Below are 20,046 nucleotides of genomic sequence, written 5' to 3'. Positions count from 1 at the left end.
ATGAGCTAGTCATAAAGTAAGTTCCCACAACTTTTTAAAAACTGACATCATATAGACCATGCTCTCTGCCCACAATGTAATTGCTATAAATCATTAACAAAGAGAAGGCAATGGCAAACCACTCCAGTACTCTTGCCAGGAAAATCCCATGGACGGTGAGCCTGGTAGGCTACAGTCCATGGGGTCTCGAAGAGTTGGACACAACTGAGCGACTTCACTTTCATTTTCACTTTCATGCATTGGAGAAGGAAATGGCAGCCCACTCCAGTGTCCTTGCCTGGAGAATCCCAGGGACAGAGGAGCCTGGTGGGCCGCCGTCTACGGGGTCGCACAGAGTCGGACACGACTGAAGTGACTTAGCAGCATTAACAAAGAAGGAATTTATCCTCACAGTCAGAATTTTAAAAACATGCCTCTGTAAAACCTGGGGCAAAGAGATCACAGTGGCAATTAGAAAACAGTTAAAACTGAATGATGACAAAAATGTTACAGATTAAAATTTATGGGATACAGCAATAGTTTGTATTTAAAGGGAGATTCTGAACATAATTGCTTACATCAGAAAAGAAGAAAGGTTGAAAATTCATAAGCTAAGCATCCAACTTAAGAAGATGAGGGGATGGATAATATAAAAACTCTAAAAAGGAGAACAAAGAAGACAAGAGCAGAAATTAATGAAACAGAAAACAGGTACAATGGGGAAACACCCAAAGCAAAAGTTGGTTCTCTGAGAAAAAGTGAATAGCTCAACTGCAATACATTTGCACATCAGAATAACATACTACAGTAAATACGGATGTACTACAGTGACAACAAATTTGCTTGGATAAAAATCAGAGACTTGTGACTGAAAATAAAAAGTTACAGAAGGTTAAATACAGATAATACCATTTTTATAAAGCTCAAGAACATGTATGATGTATTATTTAGGGTGCATTTGGTAAAAATTTTTTAAAGCAAGAGAATGATAAGCACAATCAGGACTGGCATCTGGGAAGAGCCCAGAGGGGCCTCAAGGCCATGGTAATGTTCTGGTCCACAAATTTACAAAGATGCTTGTAAATATGATTTTTTGCAGGTATCAAATAATAAATAATAATTTTTAAAAATTATAAGCAAATCCTTCTCAGTAGAACACCTCAGACTAACTCTGCATCATTTCTCTACATGTCAGTTTGGAACCTTCTCATCCTCTGTCGTCCCTCTTCTCCTCCTGCCTTCAATCTTTCCCAGCATCAGGGTCTTTTCCAATGAGATGGCTCTTTACCATCAGGTGGCCAAAGTATTGGAGCTTCAGTTTCAGCATCAGTCCTTCCATTGAATATTCAGGGTTGATTTCCTTTAGGGTTGACTGGTTTGATCTCCTTGCTGTCCAAGGGGCTCTCAAGAGCCTTCTCCAGCACCACAGTTGAAAAGCATCAATTATTTGATGCTAAGCCTTCTTTATGGTCCAACTCTCACATCTGTACATGACTACTGGAAAAACTATAGCTTTGACTATATAGATCTTTGTTGGCAAAGTGATGTCTCTGCTTTTTAATACACTGTCTAGGTTTGTCATACCTTTTCTTCCAAGAAGCAAGCGTCTTCTAATTTCATGGCTGCAGTCACCATCCACAGTGATTTTGGAGCCCATCTGAGCAGATACAAACTACTATATATAAAATAGGTAAACAAGGTCCTACTGTATAACATAGGGAGCTATATTTAATATCTTTTAAACTATTTTTATTTATTCATTTAGGTGTGCTGGGTCTCATCTGTGGCACAGGATCTTCAGTCCGTCTTTGCTGTGGTCTGCAGGATCTTTAGTTTCAGGATGTGGGATCTGAGCTCCTTGACCAGCAATCAAATCCAGGCTGCTTGCACTGGGAGCATAGACTCTTTGTCACTGGAGCACCAGTGGAGTCCCCTATACTCAATCTCTTGTAATAAACTAGAATGGAAAAGAATATAAAAAGAATATGCGTGTGTGTAACTGAAATATTTCTGAACATCAGAAACTAGTGCAACATTGTAAATCAACTACACTTCGATGTTTTAAAAAGCCTCTGGTATAGAACATTGCTGGATGCTTGAGTGTTTTTATGGTTAATCTCATTGAGAAGGCTTGCTAAGAAAACAAGGAAATGGGAAGAAAGGAAATAGAAACCAAGGAGGTCTTCTTACAATGAAAGCAAGCCCAGAGGTTGACAAATGAACTTCCCAGCAACCTGGCTGTTTCCCCTCCATGCACAGGCTCCAATCTACAAACCCTTCCATGACCTTGCCGCTCAGTAGTGCCAGAAGGGTGGATGTAAACATCGAGCAGCCCAAGAGGTGGACTACAGTGGACACTTGTCACCTGGAGCCTGTCCTGAATCTATGTTCCTTTTCTAACCGCTCTTTGATTACCTTTCAGGAATCATGTCTTCTCCACTGAATGTGGTTTTAGTGAGCAGGCAGATTGAGGCGCCGGCCTCCCATCGTGGGATCTGGAGAGAGCCTTCCAACCTAGAGCCAGTACAGAGAGGACATGGGCCTGGGGCTGTGCTGGGCCAGCTGAGAACACCCTCCCTGGCAGCAGACGCGTCAGGATGGAGACTTCTTCACAGCCACCATGAAAATTTGCTCCGGTTCCGACTGGCTGATTCAATGAGCCTGAATTTACAGTTTCCTATTGATTTTGTGCCCCTGATGTCTTTCCAATATACATTTCCTTTCTCCTAAATTAGCCATTTCATTCATTTTCTAAAATTACAATAAAAATAGATGTTCACAGTAGATGAATAATAACAGAAATGCAATCCACTAGAAATTGGAAGTTCTCTCCCTAGGAAAGCCACTGTTATCATTTTGATATATATCCTTACAAACTTTTCTCTGTGTACATATAGAGAGATGGACTAGATCTCTAGATAATTTGGAGTTATGGGAGAATGGAAGAGGTTTTACCAAAAAAAGAGGTCACATTAAATATATTCTTATATACGCATTTTTTTTTAGAGGATGATATAGTATAAACATCTTCCCTTGTCAGTACAGAGAAATTTACACCATTCCTTTTAGTGGCTGCATAGCAATCCATGGTGTAAGAACCAGAATTTAATCATCCCCTGTTGTCATATATTAACACTGCCTCCAACTTTTTAGTATTACAAATAATGATGCAATAAATACTTATACTTACACATCCCTTCATGGGTCACAGCCTTGTTATGGCAAAGAGGCTTACATAATTCAGTGAAGCTATAAGCCATGCTGTGCGGGGCTACCCCAGATGGATGGGTCATAGTGAAGAGTTCTGACAAAATGTGATCCACTGGAGAAGGAAATGGCAACCCACTCCAGTATTCTTGCCACGAGAACCCCATAAACAGTATAAAAAAACAAAAAGATGTGACACCAGAAGATGAGCTTCCCCCCACCCCCACATCAGTTGGAAGGTGTCCAATATGTAACTGGGGAAATGGGTGGTGGTGGTTTAGTTGCTACATTGTATCCAACTCTTGGGACCCTATGGACTGTAGTCAGCTAGGCTCCACTGTCCACCGATTTCCCAGGCAAGGATACTGGAGTGGGTTGCCATTTCCTTCTCCAGGGGATCTTCTCCACCCAGGGATCAAACCCAGTCTCCTGCATTATAGGCAGATTCTTTACCAAATGAGCCACCAGGGAAGCCCCTACTCAGGAAGAGCAGAGGGCAAACCCTAATAGCGCCAGAAAGAATGAAGTGGCTGGGCAAAAGTAGAAACACTCAGTTGTGGATTTGTCTGGTGGTGAAAGGAAAATCAAATGCTATAAACAACAATATTGCATAGCAACCTGAAATTTTAGGTCTGTTAATTGGACGTGATTAAACAGGAGAAGGCAAGATTGAACACTGACATCTTAGGAATCAGTGAACTGAAATGGACAGGATGCTGCTGCTGCTGCTGCTGCTAAGTCGCTTTAGTCGTGTCCGACTCTGTGCAACCCCATAGGCGGCAGCCCACCAGGCTCCCCCGTCCCTGGGATTCTCTAGGCAAGAACACTGGAGTGGGTTGCCATTTCCTTCTCCAATGCATGAAAGTGAAAAGTGAAAGTGAAGTCGCTCAGTCATGTCTGACTCTTAGTGACCCCATGGACTGTAGCCTACCAGGCTCCTCCATCCATGGGATTTTCCAGGCAAGGGTACTGGAGTGGGGTGCCATTGCCTTCTCCGAGCATTGAACTTAATTCAGATAATCATCATATCTACTACTGTGGGCAAGAAACCCTTAGAAGAAATGAAGTAGCCTTCATAGTTAACAAGAGTCCAAACTACAGTACTTGAGTGCAACCTCAAAAATGACAGAATGATAATGATCTCATTTCTAAGGCAAACCATTCAACATCACAGTAATCCAAGTCTATGCCCCAACCAGTCATGCCAAAAAAAGCTGAAGTTGATCAGTTCTATGAAGACCTACACGAACTTGTAGAACTAACACCAAAAAAAGATGGCCTTTTCATTATACGGGATTGTAACGCAAAAGTAGGAAGTGAAGAGATACCCAGAATAACAGGCAAGTTTGATGCTGGAGTACAGAAAAATGAAGCAGGGCAAAGACTAACAGAGTTTTCTCAAGAGAACATGCTAGTCATAGCAAATACCCTTTTCCAACAACTTAAAGGATTAGATCTGATAGACAGAATACCTGACGAACTATGGATGGAGGTTCGTGACATTGTACAGGAGACAGGAATCAAGACCACCCCAAGACAAAGAAATGCAAAAAAGCAAAATGGCTGTCTGAGGAGGCCTTACAAATAGCTGTGAAAAGATGGGAAGTGAAAAGCAAAGGAGAAAAGGAAAGATATACCCATTTGAATGCAGAGTTCCAAAGAATAGCAAGGAGAGATAAGAAAGCCTTCCTCAAGGATCAATGCAAAGAAATAGAGGAAAACAACAGCATGGGAAAGACTAGAGATCTCTTTAAGAAAATTAGAGAAACCAAGGGAACATTTCCTGCAAAGATGGGCTCAATAAAGGACAGAAATGGTAGGGACCTAACAGAAGCAGAAGATATTAAGAAGAGGTGGCAAGAATACACAGAAGAATTGTACAAAAAAGTTCTTCACGACCCAGATAATCACGATGGTGTGATCACTCACCTAGAGCCAGACATCCTGGAATGTGAAGTCAAGTGGGCCTTAGGAAGCATCACTACAAACAAAGCTAGTGGAGGTGATGGGATTTCAGTTGAGCTATTTCAAATCCTGAAAGATGACGCTGTGAAAGTGCTGCACTCAATATGCCAGCAAATGTGGAAAACTCAGCAGTGGCCACAGGACTGGAAAAGGTCAGTTTTCATTCCAATCTCAAAGAAAGGCAATGCCAAAGAAAGCTCAAACTACCGCACAATTGCACTCATCTCACATGCTAGCAAAGTAATGCTTAAAATTCTCCAAGCGAGGCTTCAGCAATATGTGAACCGTGAACTTCCAGATGTTCAAGCTGGTTTTAGAAAAGGCAGAGGAACCAGAGATCAAATTGTCAACATCCAATGGATCGTCGAAAAAGCAAGAGAGTACCAGAAAAACATCTATTTCTGCTTTATTGACTATGCCAAAGCTTTTGACTGTGTGGATCACAATAAACCGTGGAAAATTCTGAAAGAGATGGGAATACCAGACCATCTGACCTGCCTCTTCAGAAACCTGTGTGCAGGTCAGGAAGCAACAGTTAGAATTGGACATGGAACAACAGACTGGTTCCAAATAGGAAAAGGAGTGCATCAAGGCTATATATTGTCACCCTGCTTATTTAACTTATATGCAGAGTACATCATGAAAAACGGTGGGCTGGAGGAAGCACAAGCTGGAATGAAGATTGCCGGGAGAAATATCAATAACCTCAGATATGCAGATGACACCACCCTTATGGCAGAAAGTAAAGAACTAAAGAGCCTCTTGATGAAAGTGAAAGAGGAGAGTGAAAAAGTTGGCTTAAAGCTCAAAATTCAGAAAACTCAGATCATGGCATCCAGTCCCATCACTTCATGGCAGATAGATGGGGAAACAGTGGAAACAGTGGCTGACTGTATTTTTCTGGGCTCCAAAATCACTGCAGATGGTGACTGCAGCCATGAAATTAAAAGACGCTTACTCCTTGGAAGGAAAGTTACAACCAACCTAGATAGCATATTAAAAAGCAGAGACATTACTTTGCCAACAAAGGTCCATCTAGTCAAGGCTATGGTTTTTCCAGTGGTCATGTATGGATGTGCGAGTTGGACGGTGAAGAAAGCTGAGCGCTGAAGAATTGATGCTTTTGAACTGTGGTGTTGGAGAAGACTTTTGAGAGTCGCTTGGACTGCAAGGAGATCCAACCAGTCCATCCTAAAGGAGATCAGTCCTGGGTGTTCATTGGAAGGACTGATGTTGAAGCTGAAACTCCAATACTTTGGCCACCTGATGCGAAGAGCTGACTCATTGGAAAAGACCCTGATGCTGGGAAAGATTGAGGGCAGGAGGAGAAGGGGACGACAGAAGATGAGATGGTTGGATGACATCGCCGACTTGATGGACATGGGTTTGGGTGGACTCAGGGAGTTGGTGATGGACAGGGAGCCCTGGCGTGCTGCAGTTCATGGGGTCGCAAAGAGTCGGACACGACTGAGCGACTGAACTGAACAACTTAAGAGATGACTCTACACATGGGCATCACCAGATGGTCAATCTGAAATCACGTTGATTACATTATTTGCAGCTGAAGATGGAGAAGCTCTATATAGTCAGCAAAAACAAGACCTGGAGCTGACTGTGGCTCAGATCATGAGCTCCTTATTGAAAAATTCAGGCTTAAATTGAAGAAAGTAAAGAAAACCATTAGGCTATTCAGGTATGACCTAAATCAAATTCCTTATGATTATACAGCAGAGATGATGAATATATTCAAGGGATTAGATCTGGTAGACAGAGTGAGTGCCTGAAGAATTATGGACAGAGGTTCATAACATTGTACAGGAGGCAATGTTATGGTCCAGAACCTTCCCCAAGAAAAAGAAATGCAAAAGGGCAAAGTGGTCGTCTGAGGAAGCTTTGTAAACAGCTGAGGAAAGAAAAGAAGCAAAAGGCATGGGAGAAAGGGAAAGATATACCCAACTGAATGCAGAGTTCCGGGGAATAGCAAGGAGAGATAAGGTTTTCTTAAATGAGCAATGCAAAGAAATAGAGGAAAACAATAGAATGGGAAAGACTAGAGATCTCTTCAAGAAAATTAGGAGATATTAAGGGAAGATTTCACGCAAGGATGAGCATGATAAAGGACAGAAACAGTAAGGACCTAATAGAAGCAGAAGAAATTAAGAGGTGGCAAGAATACACAGAAGAACTGTATAAAAAAGGTTTAGGTCATTCACCTAGAGCTGGGCATCCTGGAGCATGAGGTCAAGTGGACCTTAGGAAGCATCACTACAAACAAAGATTGTGGAGGTGACAGAGTGCCAGCTGAGCTATTTAAAATCCTCAAAGACAATGCTGTTAAAGTGCTGCACTCAATACATCAGCAAATTTGGAAAACTCAGCAGTGGCCACAGGATTGGAAAAGGTCAGTTTTCATTCCAATCCCAAAGAAGGGCAATGCCAAAGAATGTTCAAACTATTGTACAGTTGTGTTCCTTTCACATGCTAGTAAAGTTATGCTCAAAATCCTTCAAGCTAGGCTTCAGCAGTATGTGAACAAAGAACTTCCACATGTACAAGCTGGGTTTTGAAGAGGTAGAAGAACCAGAGATCATATTGCCAACATTTGCTGGATCATGGAAAAAGAAGGGAATTCCCGAAAAACATCTACTTCAGCATCACTGATGATGCTAAAGACTTTGACTGTGTGGATCACAACAAACTGTGGAATATTCAGAGAGATGGGAGTACCAGACCACCTTACCGTCTCCTGAGAAATCTGTATACGGTTCAAGAAGCAACAATTAGAACCAGACATGGTACATCCGACTAGTTAAAAATTGGGAAAGGAGTATGACAAGGCTGTATATTGTCACCCTGCTTATTTAACTTATATATGGAGTACATCATTCAAAATGTCAGGCTGGATGAATCACAAGCTAGAATCAAGATTGCTGGGAGAAATATCAACAACCTCAGATATGCAGATAACACTCTAATGGCAGAAAGTGAAGAACTAAAGAGCCTCCTGATAAGGGTGAAAGAGGGAAGTGAAAAAGCTGGCTTAAAACTCAACATTCAAAACACTACTAAGATCATGACATCCGGTCCCATCACTTCATGGCAAATAGATGGGGAAACAATGGAAACAGTGATAGACTTTATTTTCTTGGGCTCCAAAATCACTGCAGATGGTGACTGCAGCCATGAAATTAAAATATGCTTTACTTCCTGGGAAGTAAAGCTGTGACAAACCTAGGCAGTGTATTAAAAAGCAGAGACATTCATCTTGCCAATAAAGTTCTGTAGAGTCAAAGCTATGGTTTTTCCAGTAGTCATGTATGAATATAAGAGTTGGACCATAAAGTAGGCTGAGTGCCAAAGAATTGATGTTTTTGAATTGTGATGCTGGAGAAGACTCTTGTGAGTCCCATGGACAGCACGGAGAACAAACCAGTCAATCCTAAAGGAAATCAACCTTGAATATTTATTGGAAGGAGTGATGCTGAAGCTGCAATACTTGGGCCACCTGATGCGAAAAGCCAACTCACTGGAAAAGACCCTGATGCTGGGAAAGATTGAAGGAAAAGGAAAAGGGGGCAGCAGAGGGTGAGGTAGTTAGATAGCATCACCAACTCAGTGGACATGAATTTGAGCAAACTCCAGGAGATAGTGGAGGACAGAGGAGCCTGGCGTGCTGCAGTTCTTGGGGTTGCAAAGAGTTGGACATCACTTAGTGACTGAACAACAAATCACAAGCAGTTATAGCAAAAAGTGAAGCAGCTATGGAGTCTGATGTTGTAATCCAAAACAAAACAAAACACACACCTGCCCCTGGGAGAAGGCATGCTCCATGCTGACAGTCCCTGGTGGTTACAGATATTGCTGCTCTGCTGGTAGAGGCCTATGATGGTGTCCATTGGGCACTGCCAAGAAAGCAAATCTGAAGACCAGCTTGAGCCTAAAAAGAAGTTCAGATATTCTAAATGCAGATAGGTCCATATTTGTATTCCATGCCCCAGATGTCTCAGAGTGTAATAAAGAGTAGCCAGGCTTGTGTATGAGTTTAGAATGTTGCAAGTTCCTGCTGAAGAGAGGCTGGTGCAAAGGCTGTGAACCCAGGAGAGGCTCTGAAAAGTAAGTTGCTATCACTGCACTTTTCCCCCTTCTTCTCTGCTGTCCTACGTCCCCCTCCCGGGCCCCACCCTCCGGTCATGTCAAGTGCCCAGAGACTGGGAGCGATGCATGAGGAAGAGTAGTAACATGTTTGGTCAAACTTTACAGCAAACTGAAAGACCTCTAGGAGCTTAGTGGAAATGGAATAGAATAGGGAGCATCCAGTAGACACAGCGAGGGAAGGGAAAACAAAAGCCAAAGAGATGTAAACCTAAAATGTTAATGTGATCTTTATTATACAGCACATCTGGTGTGTGTGCATCCCAGAAGTACACTCTATAAAACCAAGTCCAGCTATTGAAAATTACACTAAATGAAGACTTAACCCATAGTTGCCTGGCTTAAAAATATACACAATTAACACTGTCCTGCTTTAACAATACTATGGATAGAGAGAGGGAGCACAAGAGGGAGACAGTGTAAGAATTGGAGTTTGTGCCCAAGCCATTTTCTCTTGTTATTGCACTTTTATTCTACATACTTAGTATATTACACTTTTATTTAACACTGTAATAATAAACATTAGTCCTTTAAAACAGACAAACAAAAACATTATGTAAAGACAAAAGACAACAAGCTATCCAGACCAGTCTCTAATGTCAGGTGTTCACACAGTCTGTTTTCAATCAGCTCAGTTGGACTGGATGTTAACAAAGCAGATAAAGGTAAAAATAAAACCCTTTTAAGAACAGTAGTGCTATTTAAAATCCCCAAGGGAGTTTGCCATGCAAGTTTCTCAAGGTTACTCCCACCTAACCCACTTAAACATCACACTAGTCCTAACTCACCCCACCCCTCATATTTAGAAGGATAAACCCTCTTTTTTTCTTTTAAAGAAAAAGTGGGTTGGTTACTTGATCCACCAAATCCAAAAATCAAGCTTTGAAAACTCAAAGAAAGCAACTACTCTTTTGGCAATGGAATCTTGGAGGGCCATTTATCCCACTCTGAGGCAGTATGAACTTCTTGACTAGTCAGATGGAATACCACGCATGCCTTCTCTCCAAAGCAAGGCCAGGGGCCGTCTATTCCCCAAAGTGCTATTATAGTCACCAACCCCCTTGGCTTCTCAGTGCTAAACAATAAGCCAAAAAATAAAGTGTCCTTCAGTGCAGTTATCACTTCGCAGCCCTGCTACCCCAACCACTTCTCTGGTCAGGGAAAAACTTTCTCAATGCCTCTTTGGCAGCTCAAGCAAAAATGCAAAAAAAAAAAAAAATTGCAATGGAGAGCTGACAGGTAGGAGCTGAGAGTTGTACAGTCCCCTGTTTCTATCTGTGGCTGTAACACAGCCTTCCCTTTCACTCTTTTCTTTTAGTGTTAAAAATTAGGAGAAGCTGCTGCCTAGGCTCTGTCCCTTTAAAACTGATGGAGTCACAAATGACTTCTTAGGTCTGGGAAGAACCAGCAGAGCCCTCCTTTCCAGAGAAGTGAAAGGCTTCTGCTCAACGAGCCCCTCTCTGCAGAGGGTTCAGGGAACTAGGGCATGTCTAGGGAAATCCCACCCCAACGTGCCTCCCTCAGTCCGCCCAGACCAACCTTGCTGCCAGCTCCCCTCGGCTATGGCAGCTACTCTGGAGCCCCAGGCTCCACTGTGTCTCCTGACTGCTCCCCAGGAAGGTTCCTCAGTCAGTTCTGAAGCAACAGAAGTGACCAGACTTCAAGCGCATTACAAATGGCCAGGTGGTCATTTTCAGGCTGAGGTGAATTCCCTGAATCCAGGTGGTAAGAAGGAGGGAACACAGTAAGGGCAATTCTTCTCTCCACCCTTCCTCCTCCCCCAGCCACAATCTCACCTCATCATGTGGGAGCACAGACAATCAAAGCTAAGAGGTAAAATCTTCAAGACTTTGGTCTTGTGGAGCCCTCTACAGCCCAAGTACTGTCACACTTCTTTGAATATCTAGTGTCTTCCCAAGTAATATACAATACAGTACATTTCATGGCATTCCATCACTTAAATAATGGGTGCCAAGGAAAAAAGAACCCAAAATTAGTGGACACTGTTATTAAACAAAAGCAAAGTATACACACGTTATACATATGTATTCCTGTACTCAGCCTGCTGAGTGTTTAAATAACACTTCCAAATATCTACATCTGGACTTTGGCTGGCCTGGAGACTTTCGGGAATATTTTGCACCTTTTCTTGGAATACTTTTTAAAAAATGAACTGTAACCACTCATCTCCTTACTAAGCATTAGCCCCTTCCTTGCTTCTTCCTACTCAAGCAAAAGATACGGGGCATCTGCTAGGAAACTAATGTCTGAGAGCAAACTAGGCCACAGGGGATAAACTGAAAAGTGGCTCTGGGTAGAGAAAAACCCAACCTCCCATTCGTAAACAGGAGTATGGACTACTAAGGCTTCAAAGAATGTTGGGAATGTGGGCTCCACAATAGAAGCACAGAGTCTTGATTATAGCTGGAGCTAAAAGACAGTCTGGAAAAGGGAACTATGGACAATTTTTCTTGAAATTTCATACAGAAGAGATTTATACTGATTTTTTTTTTTTTGGCTAAAGAAATAGCTTGGGTACTAGGGGACTGCCGGATATGCTTAAATAGCCATTCAACTCTTCACTATCTGGGAGTCATCTCTGCCTAGGAGGGTCTCAAGTTTCCCAGCAAGCATTAGTCCCCTTGGGAGCTCTCTGTAATGAATAAATGTCAAATTCTTCCCATAGCCAAAAGGTGAGGGGAAGGAAAAAAAAAGAGTGAAAGAGAAAAGTCTCTGCTGTCAAGTAGAATCATCAAGTCCTCTGTTTGGCCTCTCAGAATGTGACTTGCATAGCCGGTCCATGATGCTTTGGAGCATGGGCTGGACAATGCCCAAGAGAGGTCTCTGAGAGGGGTCACCATCCCAACAGGCTTCCATCAGCTGCCAGCACTCCTCATCAAACACAGGAAGGCGTTCTGGACGGGCCCCTAGAGAACAGAGCATCGAAATAAGACCAGAGACAGCGAGAAGGGACCGACACAATGAAGAGGCATGATCAGCTCCGAGGCCGATTATCCAGTTGGGCTCAGGATGTTAATGCAATAAGCTTTGGCTTCAACTGCAATTATCTAGGTTAGAACTTAATAGTAACAGTGATGAAAAACTGGAATATATCAGCATAGGAAGCTGAAGAATTAGACATTTTAAAGAAAAAAAGCCTTTCTGAGAATTCAGAACCATGCTGCCTGGAAGGAAAGGTTGGACTTAAATGTCTTTTCTGGATTCCACAGTGGTTTAAATGTGCATGAGGTCCTGCTGTGGAGTGGCCAGAGCGGGGGATGGGAGGCGCTGCGGCAGTGGGGGTTTTAGCGTGCTCCCGCCAGGGGAGTTGGCGAAGCAGGGCTCGTGGCTCTTACCTCTCCGCACATTGTTCCAGAGATGGTCTTTGCTGGCACACCTCTCAAATGCCTCAGGGAGCTTGACAGAGCCTGAGCAGATATACCAGAAGAGAATGCCAAAAGCGTAGACATCCACGGAATTATCATACTTCCCTGCAGCAAGAAAGGGTGACAAGCAGTGAGCAGGGAGGGAATCAACAGCATCACACTCACCTGCATCAGTGGAGGCCTTTTCACACTTTTTTCTAAAGCCTTTACTATCCATTATCTCTTATAACAACCTTGTTAGAAAGAACACATTTATAATGCCCCTTTTATAGTATGAAAAATTATGGCACTGGGAGGGCCAAAGATGAAGAAGAGAACCAAGACTAGAACTTGACAAAGGAGAAGGAAAACAGGCCTTTAATTTTAATGGGACTGTCAAAAAGATTAATCCTGAAAGGTTATGTTAGGGAAATAAAATTGGAAAATACAGGTGGGTAAACAGGTTGGACGGAGAAGGCAATGGCACCCCACTCCAGTACTCTTGCCTGGAAAATCCCATGGGTGGAGGAGCCTGGTAGGCTGCAGACCCATGGGGTTGCTAGGAGTCGGACATGACTGAGCGACTTCACTTTCACTTTTCCCTTTCATGCATTGGAGAAGGAAATGGCAACCCACTCCAGTATTCTTGCCTGGAGAATCCCAGGGACGGCGGAGCCTGGTGGGCTGCCGTCTATGGGGTGGCACAGAGTCGGACACGACTGAAGCAACTTAGCAGCAGCAGCAAACAGGTTGGAACCATAACATAAAGATATTTATTACAATAGCCAGGACATGGAAGCAACCTAGATGTCCATCAGCAGACGAATGGATAAGGAAGCTGTGGTACATATACACAATGGAATATTACTCAGCCATTAAAAAAAAAATACATTTGAATCGGTTCTATTGAGATGGATGAAACTGGAACCCATTATACAGAGTGAAGTAAGCCAGAAAGAAAAACACCAATACAGTATACTAATGCATATATATGGAATTTGAAAGATGGTAACGATAACCCTATATACGAGACAGAATAAGAGACACAGATGCATAGAACAGTCTTATGGACTCTGAGGGAGAAGGTGAGGGTGGGACGTTCTGGGAGAATAGCATTGAAACATGTATATTATCATATGTGAAACAGGACACCATTCCATGTTCGATGCATGAGACAAATGCTCAGGGCCGGGGCAATGGGATGACCCAGAGGGATGGGATGGGGAGGGAGGTGGGTGGGGGGTCCACGAAGGGGAACACATGTAACCCCATGGCTGATTCATGTCAATGTATGGCAAAAACTACTACAATATTGTAAAGTAATTAGCCCCCAACTAAAATAAATAAATTTATTTAAAATATATATACATATATTTAAAGTCAGACAGTCTGGATTCAGTGGGGAGAAGGGGTCATTTATGCTTTAGAGCAGGAGGTAACATGAAGAAAACATTTTAGAAAGATTACTTTTACAACAGTAGGATGAACTGTAGTAGAAATGATCAAAGGATTTTAAATATGAAGTAGCCAAGATCAAATAATAGAAGTGGGAATAGAAATTTTTTTAAAGTCAGGGAAAGAAGAATGATGACTGTCTACTTCTCTTCAATGTGTGTAAAACTACAGCTGTCAAACTAACTCCTGATCCTAATGTTGTCGTTCAGTCGTGTCTGACTCTCTGCGGCCCCATGGACCGTAGCACGTCAGGCTCCATGCGATTCTCCAGGCAAAAATACTGGAGTCGATGCCATTTCCTTCTCCAGGGGATCTCCCCAATCCAGGGAGTAAACTGGACTCTTCTGCATTGGGAGGCGGATTCTTCACCACTGAGCCACCAGGGAAGCTCAAGCAGCTTCCTACTAGCTATCTGTTTTACCCATGGTAGTGTATATGTGTCAGTGCTACTCTCTTCATTCGTTCTACCCTCTCCTTCCCCTGCTGTGTCCACAAGTCTTCTCTTCATCTGCACCTCTATTCCTGCCCCTCAAATAGGTTCATCTGTATCATTTTTCCAGATTTCATAATATATGTGTTAATATACAATATTTTTCTATTTCTGACTTCACTCTATCAATACTTTATGATTAAATAATTGGTTGACTATGGCAATTATGGCACTAACAGCCCAGAGAGACAGCCAAAAGATAGCTAGTGACTGTCTTTCTTGCTCCTTTACCTCTTCACTTTTCTCCCTACTTGTCTTAGGTTTCTCCTGTTCTGGTTTCTCCCCTGCCTGTACCAGAACTGCCAGTAGTACCTGTGGGTATTACTTAGTCCAAAGGGTAACACTTGTTTAAAATACAGAACTCTGCCCAAACCCACTCCCCACTCTCCAGCTTACCTGTGAAAAGTTCAGGGGCCATATGGATTGGTGTCCCCACAATGCTGCCTGACATCATGGCCTCTGGCTTGCAGAATCCTAAGTCAGTGATCTTGGCACGGTTCTGCTTGTCCAACTGCCGACAAAGCAGGATGACAGTCACGCTATGCCTGGTCCTGCACACAGTGCTCAACTGCATACTCAAGCTCAAAAGTAGGATCTACCTCACAGCAGTACTTAACTCTGCCTCCAGTCTCCTTGTCTCCAGATTCACTCCCGTTACCACTTCTCCCCAGATTGTAAGCAACCTGATGCAAGGACTTTCTTCTTCATCTTTGTATCCCCAGCACACAGCATCATGCCTAGCACATATCAGGAGCTTAGCAAATCTTGGAAGAATGAATAAGTGAAGCACATAGGAAAGTATTTCGGTTCCTGATTATTCTCCTCTGACCTCCAGAACCCAGGGCAGAAAGTTGGTAAATAAGAAGGTTGAGCTCCTCTGGTCAGCTGAGGACTTTTTTGACTCCCTCAAGTTTCCTTTCCTAAGTTCCAAGGCAATAAATCTATATCTCAGAGGAATAAAGAAGCAACTGTATGTATATATAATGGAATATAACTCAGCCATAAAAAAGAATGAAATGATGCCATTTGCAGTGACATGGATGGACCTAAAGATTATCAAAAGAAGAGAAGTAAGTCAGACAAAGAAAGACAAATATATGGTACTACTTCTATGTGGAATCTAAAACACGATACAAATGAACTTATTTACAAAACAGAAGCAAACTCACAGACATAGAAAACTTATGGCTACCAAAGGGGAAAGGGGTGGCAGAGGGATAAATTAGGAGTTTAGGATTAGCAGATACAAACTACTACATATAAAATAGATAATCAACAACGTTTATAGCACAGGGAACTACATTCAGTATCTTGTAATGGCATAAAATTGGTAAGAATATGATAAAAGAATACAGATATGTAGAACTGAATCACTTTGCTATATACCAGAAACTAACACAATGTTATAAATCTTTATGTAACTGTAACTGTGTTGTGCTTAGTCCTGTCCAACTCTTTATGACCTCATGGACTGCAGCCTGCCAGGCTTCTCTGTCCATGGAATTTCCAGGCAAGAATACTGGAGTGGGTTGCCATTTCCTCCTCCAGAGGATCTTCCCAATCCAGGGATCAAATCCACTCCTCTTGTGTCTCCTGCATTGGCAGGCAGATTCTTTACCACTGAGCCACTAAGGAAGCCCCAATAATGGCATTTTAATTATGTGGAAGAATGTCTTTTCCTTAGAAGATACAAGCTGAAGTATTTGGGAGCAAAGTTTTTTTTTTTTTTAATTAATTTAGCTGCTCCAGGCCTTAGCTATGGCACTTGGGATCTTCAATCTTTGTTGTGGCATGCAGGGTCTTTAGTTGCAATGCGAGAACTCTTAGTTGCTGTTATGTGGAATCTAGTTCCCTGACCAGGGATCAAACCTGGGCCTCCTGCATTGGGAGCACAGAGTCTTAGCCACGGATCACCAGGGAATTCCCTAGAAGCAGACCTTTATCTGCAACTTACTCTCATAAAGTTTAGTAAAAAAAAATGTGTGTGCATATGCAGGTGAAGAGAGAGAGAGAGAGAAACAAAGAGAACCTACACTAGGAGAGAGAATATGAATCTGGATGAACAGTATGTGGGTCTTCATCACACCACTTTTTTAGCTTCTCTGTAAGTTTAAATTTTCTCACCAGCGTTAGGAGAAAAAACCTTAAGCAATATAAGCTAGACCTATGATGCAATTCTTCCCTAACTGCAAGTCCAAGATACCATCCATCTACTCTGCTGTGAACTGTTCTACTCTCACCCCAGTCCTTTCCCGTGAACAAATTTATACTTATGTGTGAAAGTATTAGTAGCTCAGTTGTGTACGGCTCTTTGAGACCCTCTGGACTCTAGCTAGCCAGGCTCCTCTGTTCATGGAATTCTCCACGCAAGAATACTGGAGTGCAGAAGCCAAAGCAGCCCGTGACTGAGAGGTGTGGCCCGTGAGCACCCAGAGGGCAGTGTGGGGGCAGCTTGTGAGGAACGCAGGGCCCAGACTGTGACCCCCAGGACAGGAGCAGCCCCTGCAGAGCAGGGGTTCTCAGCCCACTGGGTGACCAGAGGTCACTGGGACTCAAAGGCTAAGCCACCCGTCACGTTCAGGTAAGGCCAGGCTCCTCAGGAGCCTGTGGCACACTATGGGCAGGCTCTACCCTCACTCAGGCCGGACAGGAGGTCAGCTCCAGCCCTGTATCCAGGCCACTGCTTTCTCCCTCCTTGTGTCAAGTCCACAGGGTCACCGCCTCCTCAGGGCACACAGGCCAGTGTCCTGAGTGTCATGGCCGCAGCTCAGGGAGGAGAGGGGCGGCAGGATTAGAGTGGCCAGGGCCAGCTCTGCTGCGCTGTCCTCACTGGCAGATGCCAAGCCCTGCCTGGTCTTTGTCCCAGGACGCATTCCTCATGACAAGACTGCGCCGCCTGCTCCTAAAGGCCAGCTGCCTGACCCTACACGTGTCCCCCCCTCCTATCCTGCGGTGGAGAGGGAGCTCAGTCCCTGGTAGGGCCTGAGGGCCCGGGCTTGGGGGCCCTTGCCCTGGGGTCTGACCCTGCAGGCCAAGGGATGTCCCTGGCATTACTGCAGACCCCATCCAGCTCTTTGTGCCTTGTTTCATTTCTAGATGTACGTGTTGCTTTTTTTTTTTTTTTAATGGAAAACAGGATTAATGTAAATAGCATTTTTGGGAAATAGATTCTAATCTGTCACGTATGTGACCACGTGGACTATTTTAAGGTGCTGATGCGACACTAATAAACCCAGGGAGCACTCCCAGGCCTCCCCCAAAAAAGAATACTGAGTGGATAGCCATTCCCTCCTCTAGGGGATCTTCCCGACCTAGGGCTCGAATGCGGGTCTCCTCCATTGCAGGCAGATTCTTTACTATCTGAGCTGCTAGGGAAGCCCTTATTTATGTGTACCTCCTTCCAGAGGTCACTTACATGCAGAGAGAGGGAGTTATCTTGGGTAAATAGCTCTTACTTACCAGCACATTTTTCAGTTTGACATCACGGTGGACAAGTCCCTGGCTGTGCAGGAAGCGGATACCTTCCACGACATCTAGGGCTATCTGCAAACGGGTCTCCAGGGCGAGCCCAGCCTTGGGGAAACAAAAGGGCTTACGTGTCACCAAGAGGACGACTCCTCAATCCAACTCGCTTATACCAACTAAGAGTTCCTCTGTGAGGTACTGAGAGACTGTGCACACTAGGGTACACAGGCAGAGAAGTGGATGAGAACAAGGGAAGAGGAAGGCAGGCAGGAGAGGGAAACAAAGGTAAGGGCCAGAGCAAGTCTCCTGGAGGCAGCACTTAGGCAGCTAGATGATCCCCATAGGTGACTAGGAGAGCCACAACTAAACACCTGAAGGCATGAGCTCATCTCTAACCTGAATAAACTCTAGAACTGCCTTAGAGACTCAAAGTGAGCATTTCTAGGACTCTAAGGCAGATTTATTTCCATTGCTTTGTAGGCCTGGTTAGTCCAGGTTTGGTTTTATGGATTCAAATGCCAAAGTCATTCATGTTACTTCTAGCAAGCTTCCAATTTAGGGTCTTCTGAATTCTGGAGAATGTTATATCACTTATCCAAAAGCCCATATATGTTTCTCTAACCCACTTATGGAAAAACATCTCAAGGTGCTGAGCCTAACTCCCCTGAAATGAAGAAGGAAAGCCACTTGGAGAGCCCTTTTCTTCATTTCACTGATTTTTCATGGCTCCTGCAAGCATTTCTAATGATTCTTCTGTCTTACTTCTGAAATCTTCCATATAGACTGGGAAAAGAGGCCCCAGTGAAAAGAAACCTACCCCACACTCTGGGGTTAGCTTTTCTAGCTCCAGTGTAGAGGACAAACAAAAGAAACCTCTCTATTTCCCTGCTGGGGGCTGTTTTAGATGAGGAGAACTCAGCATTCAACTGAGAACATTTTACCTTCATTCAAAATCTTTTGCTTCTGTCTACAACAGAATTTGAATTTTATGGAATTCTTAACAGTTTTGGTCTTCTATAATTTGTTCCAGGCACTTCTTTGCATATCATTTCCCCTCTATTCCCCAAATGAACCACCTGCTCCAACCCAGTCATAGTGTCCTTCACATGTCCTGGGCGCTATGCTATTTCTTCCCCTGGTATAACTTCTTCTTTCCAACATCTGCCCAAATTTTACCCACTAGGGTATTATCAAAACTCAAATGCCACCTGTTCATGAAATGATCACTGACTACAATTTTCTTTTAAAAGTCCCGGCCGAAATAAATATATACATATATTTTTCCAATTATATATTTTTTGTTATCCTCTTATGTTGCTTAATACAAGGCCTGGTACAAAGTAACCACTAATAGATATTTGTTGATCAAAAAACACTGGTTTAATTCACTGAGAACAAAAAAAAAAAAGAATAGTAGAGTTATAGTAACCTTTTCTGCTCCTCTGTGTAGTCTAGATTTTTACTATTACCACGATAGGTAAAAGTAGTGAATTCCAATATTCTAGATATAAAATGGGTCAAAAAACAACTTCTGAGACACTTTTTAGGGTTTTGGAACTGAAGGCAAAAAAGTTTGATTACTCCAAAAACGTCTTATGAGAGCTAGAGGCTCCGCATCAGGAAGAAGGGAGGAAAGGGCAGAAAGGAGCCCGTGAGTCTGGCTGCCGACTGGCCACCCCCTCCTTGGCCCCCCTCACCTTCAGCCCTGTGTAGAGGTCCCGGTGCAGACGCTCCATGATGAGCAGCACAGCGATGCTGGAGCCACCACCGTAGTTGTAGTCGATGACAGAACCGTGCAGATCCACCAAGCGTTCATGCTTTGGCAGAGACCTGGTGAGGAGCAGAGAGGCCTAGGCTAGAGCATCTTGGTGTTATCCTTGAGTAGCATGTCACCACGGGGGACCATGCTTAGTCCAGGCCCAGAGTAATGGCCCTCAAGACAGAGAGAGAGCAAAGAGAATGGCCTCT

At 43.5% G+C, this 20,046-nt stretch overlaps 1 protein-coding gene across 4 annotated transcripts in view; it reads right to left on the bottom strand.

Annotated features, from left to right (window-relative positions):
- Positions 1–9,515: 9,515 nt before the first annotated feature.
- DSTYK (dual serine/threonine and tyrosine protein kinase) overlaps positions 9,516–20,046 on the bottom strand; it is a 57,514-nt gene continuing 46,983 nt past the window's right edge. For 3 of the 4 annotated variants that reach the window (XM_081490912.1, XM_081490916.1, XM_081490915.1), the window contains 5 exons: positions 19,776–19,908; positions 18,073–18,186; positions 15,010–15,124; positions 12,660–12,794; positions 9,516–12,230 (listed from right to left, as the gene is read on the bottom strand). In XM_081490912.1, coding sequence (XP_081347038.1) covers positions 12,043–12,230; positions 12,660–12,794; positions 15,010–15,124; positions 18,073–18,186; positions 19,776–19,908 — 685 coding nt within the window. In that variant the 3' untranslated portion in view covers positions 9,516–12,042. The remainder of the gene's footprint in view (positions 12,231–12,659; positions 12,795–15,009; positions 15,125–18,072; positions 18,187–19,775; positions 19,909–20,046) is intronic. The other variant, XM_081490914.1, reaches the window with a different exon arrangement.

Source organism: Giraffa tippelskirchi, chromosome 5, assembly GCF_054371585.1.
Source record: "Giraffa tippelskirchi isolate mGirTip1 chromosome 5, T2T-mGirTip1v1.2.pri, whole genome shotgun sequence".
NCBI classification, from domain to species: domain Eukaryota; kingdom Metazoa; phylum Chordata; class Mammalia; order Artiodactyla; family Giraffidae; genus Giraffa; species Giraffa tippelskirchi.
The sequence above is the reverse complement of the archived record's forward strand: the minus strand, read 5'-3'. Positions and strand labels throughout refer to the sequence as shown.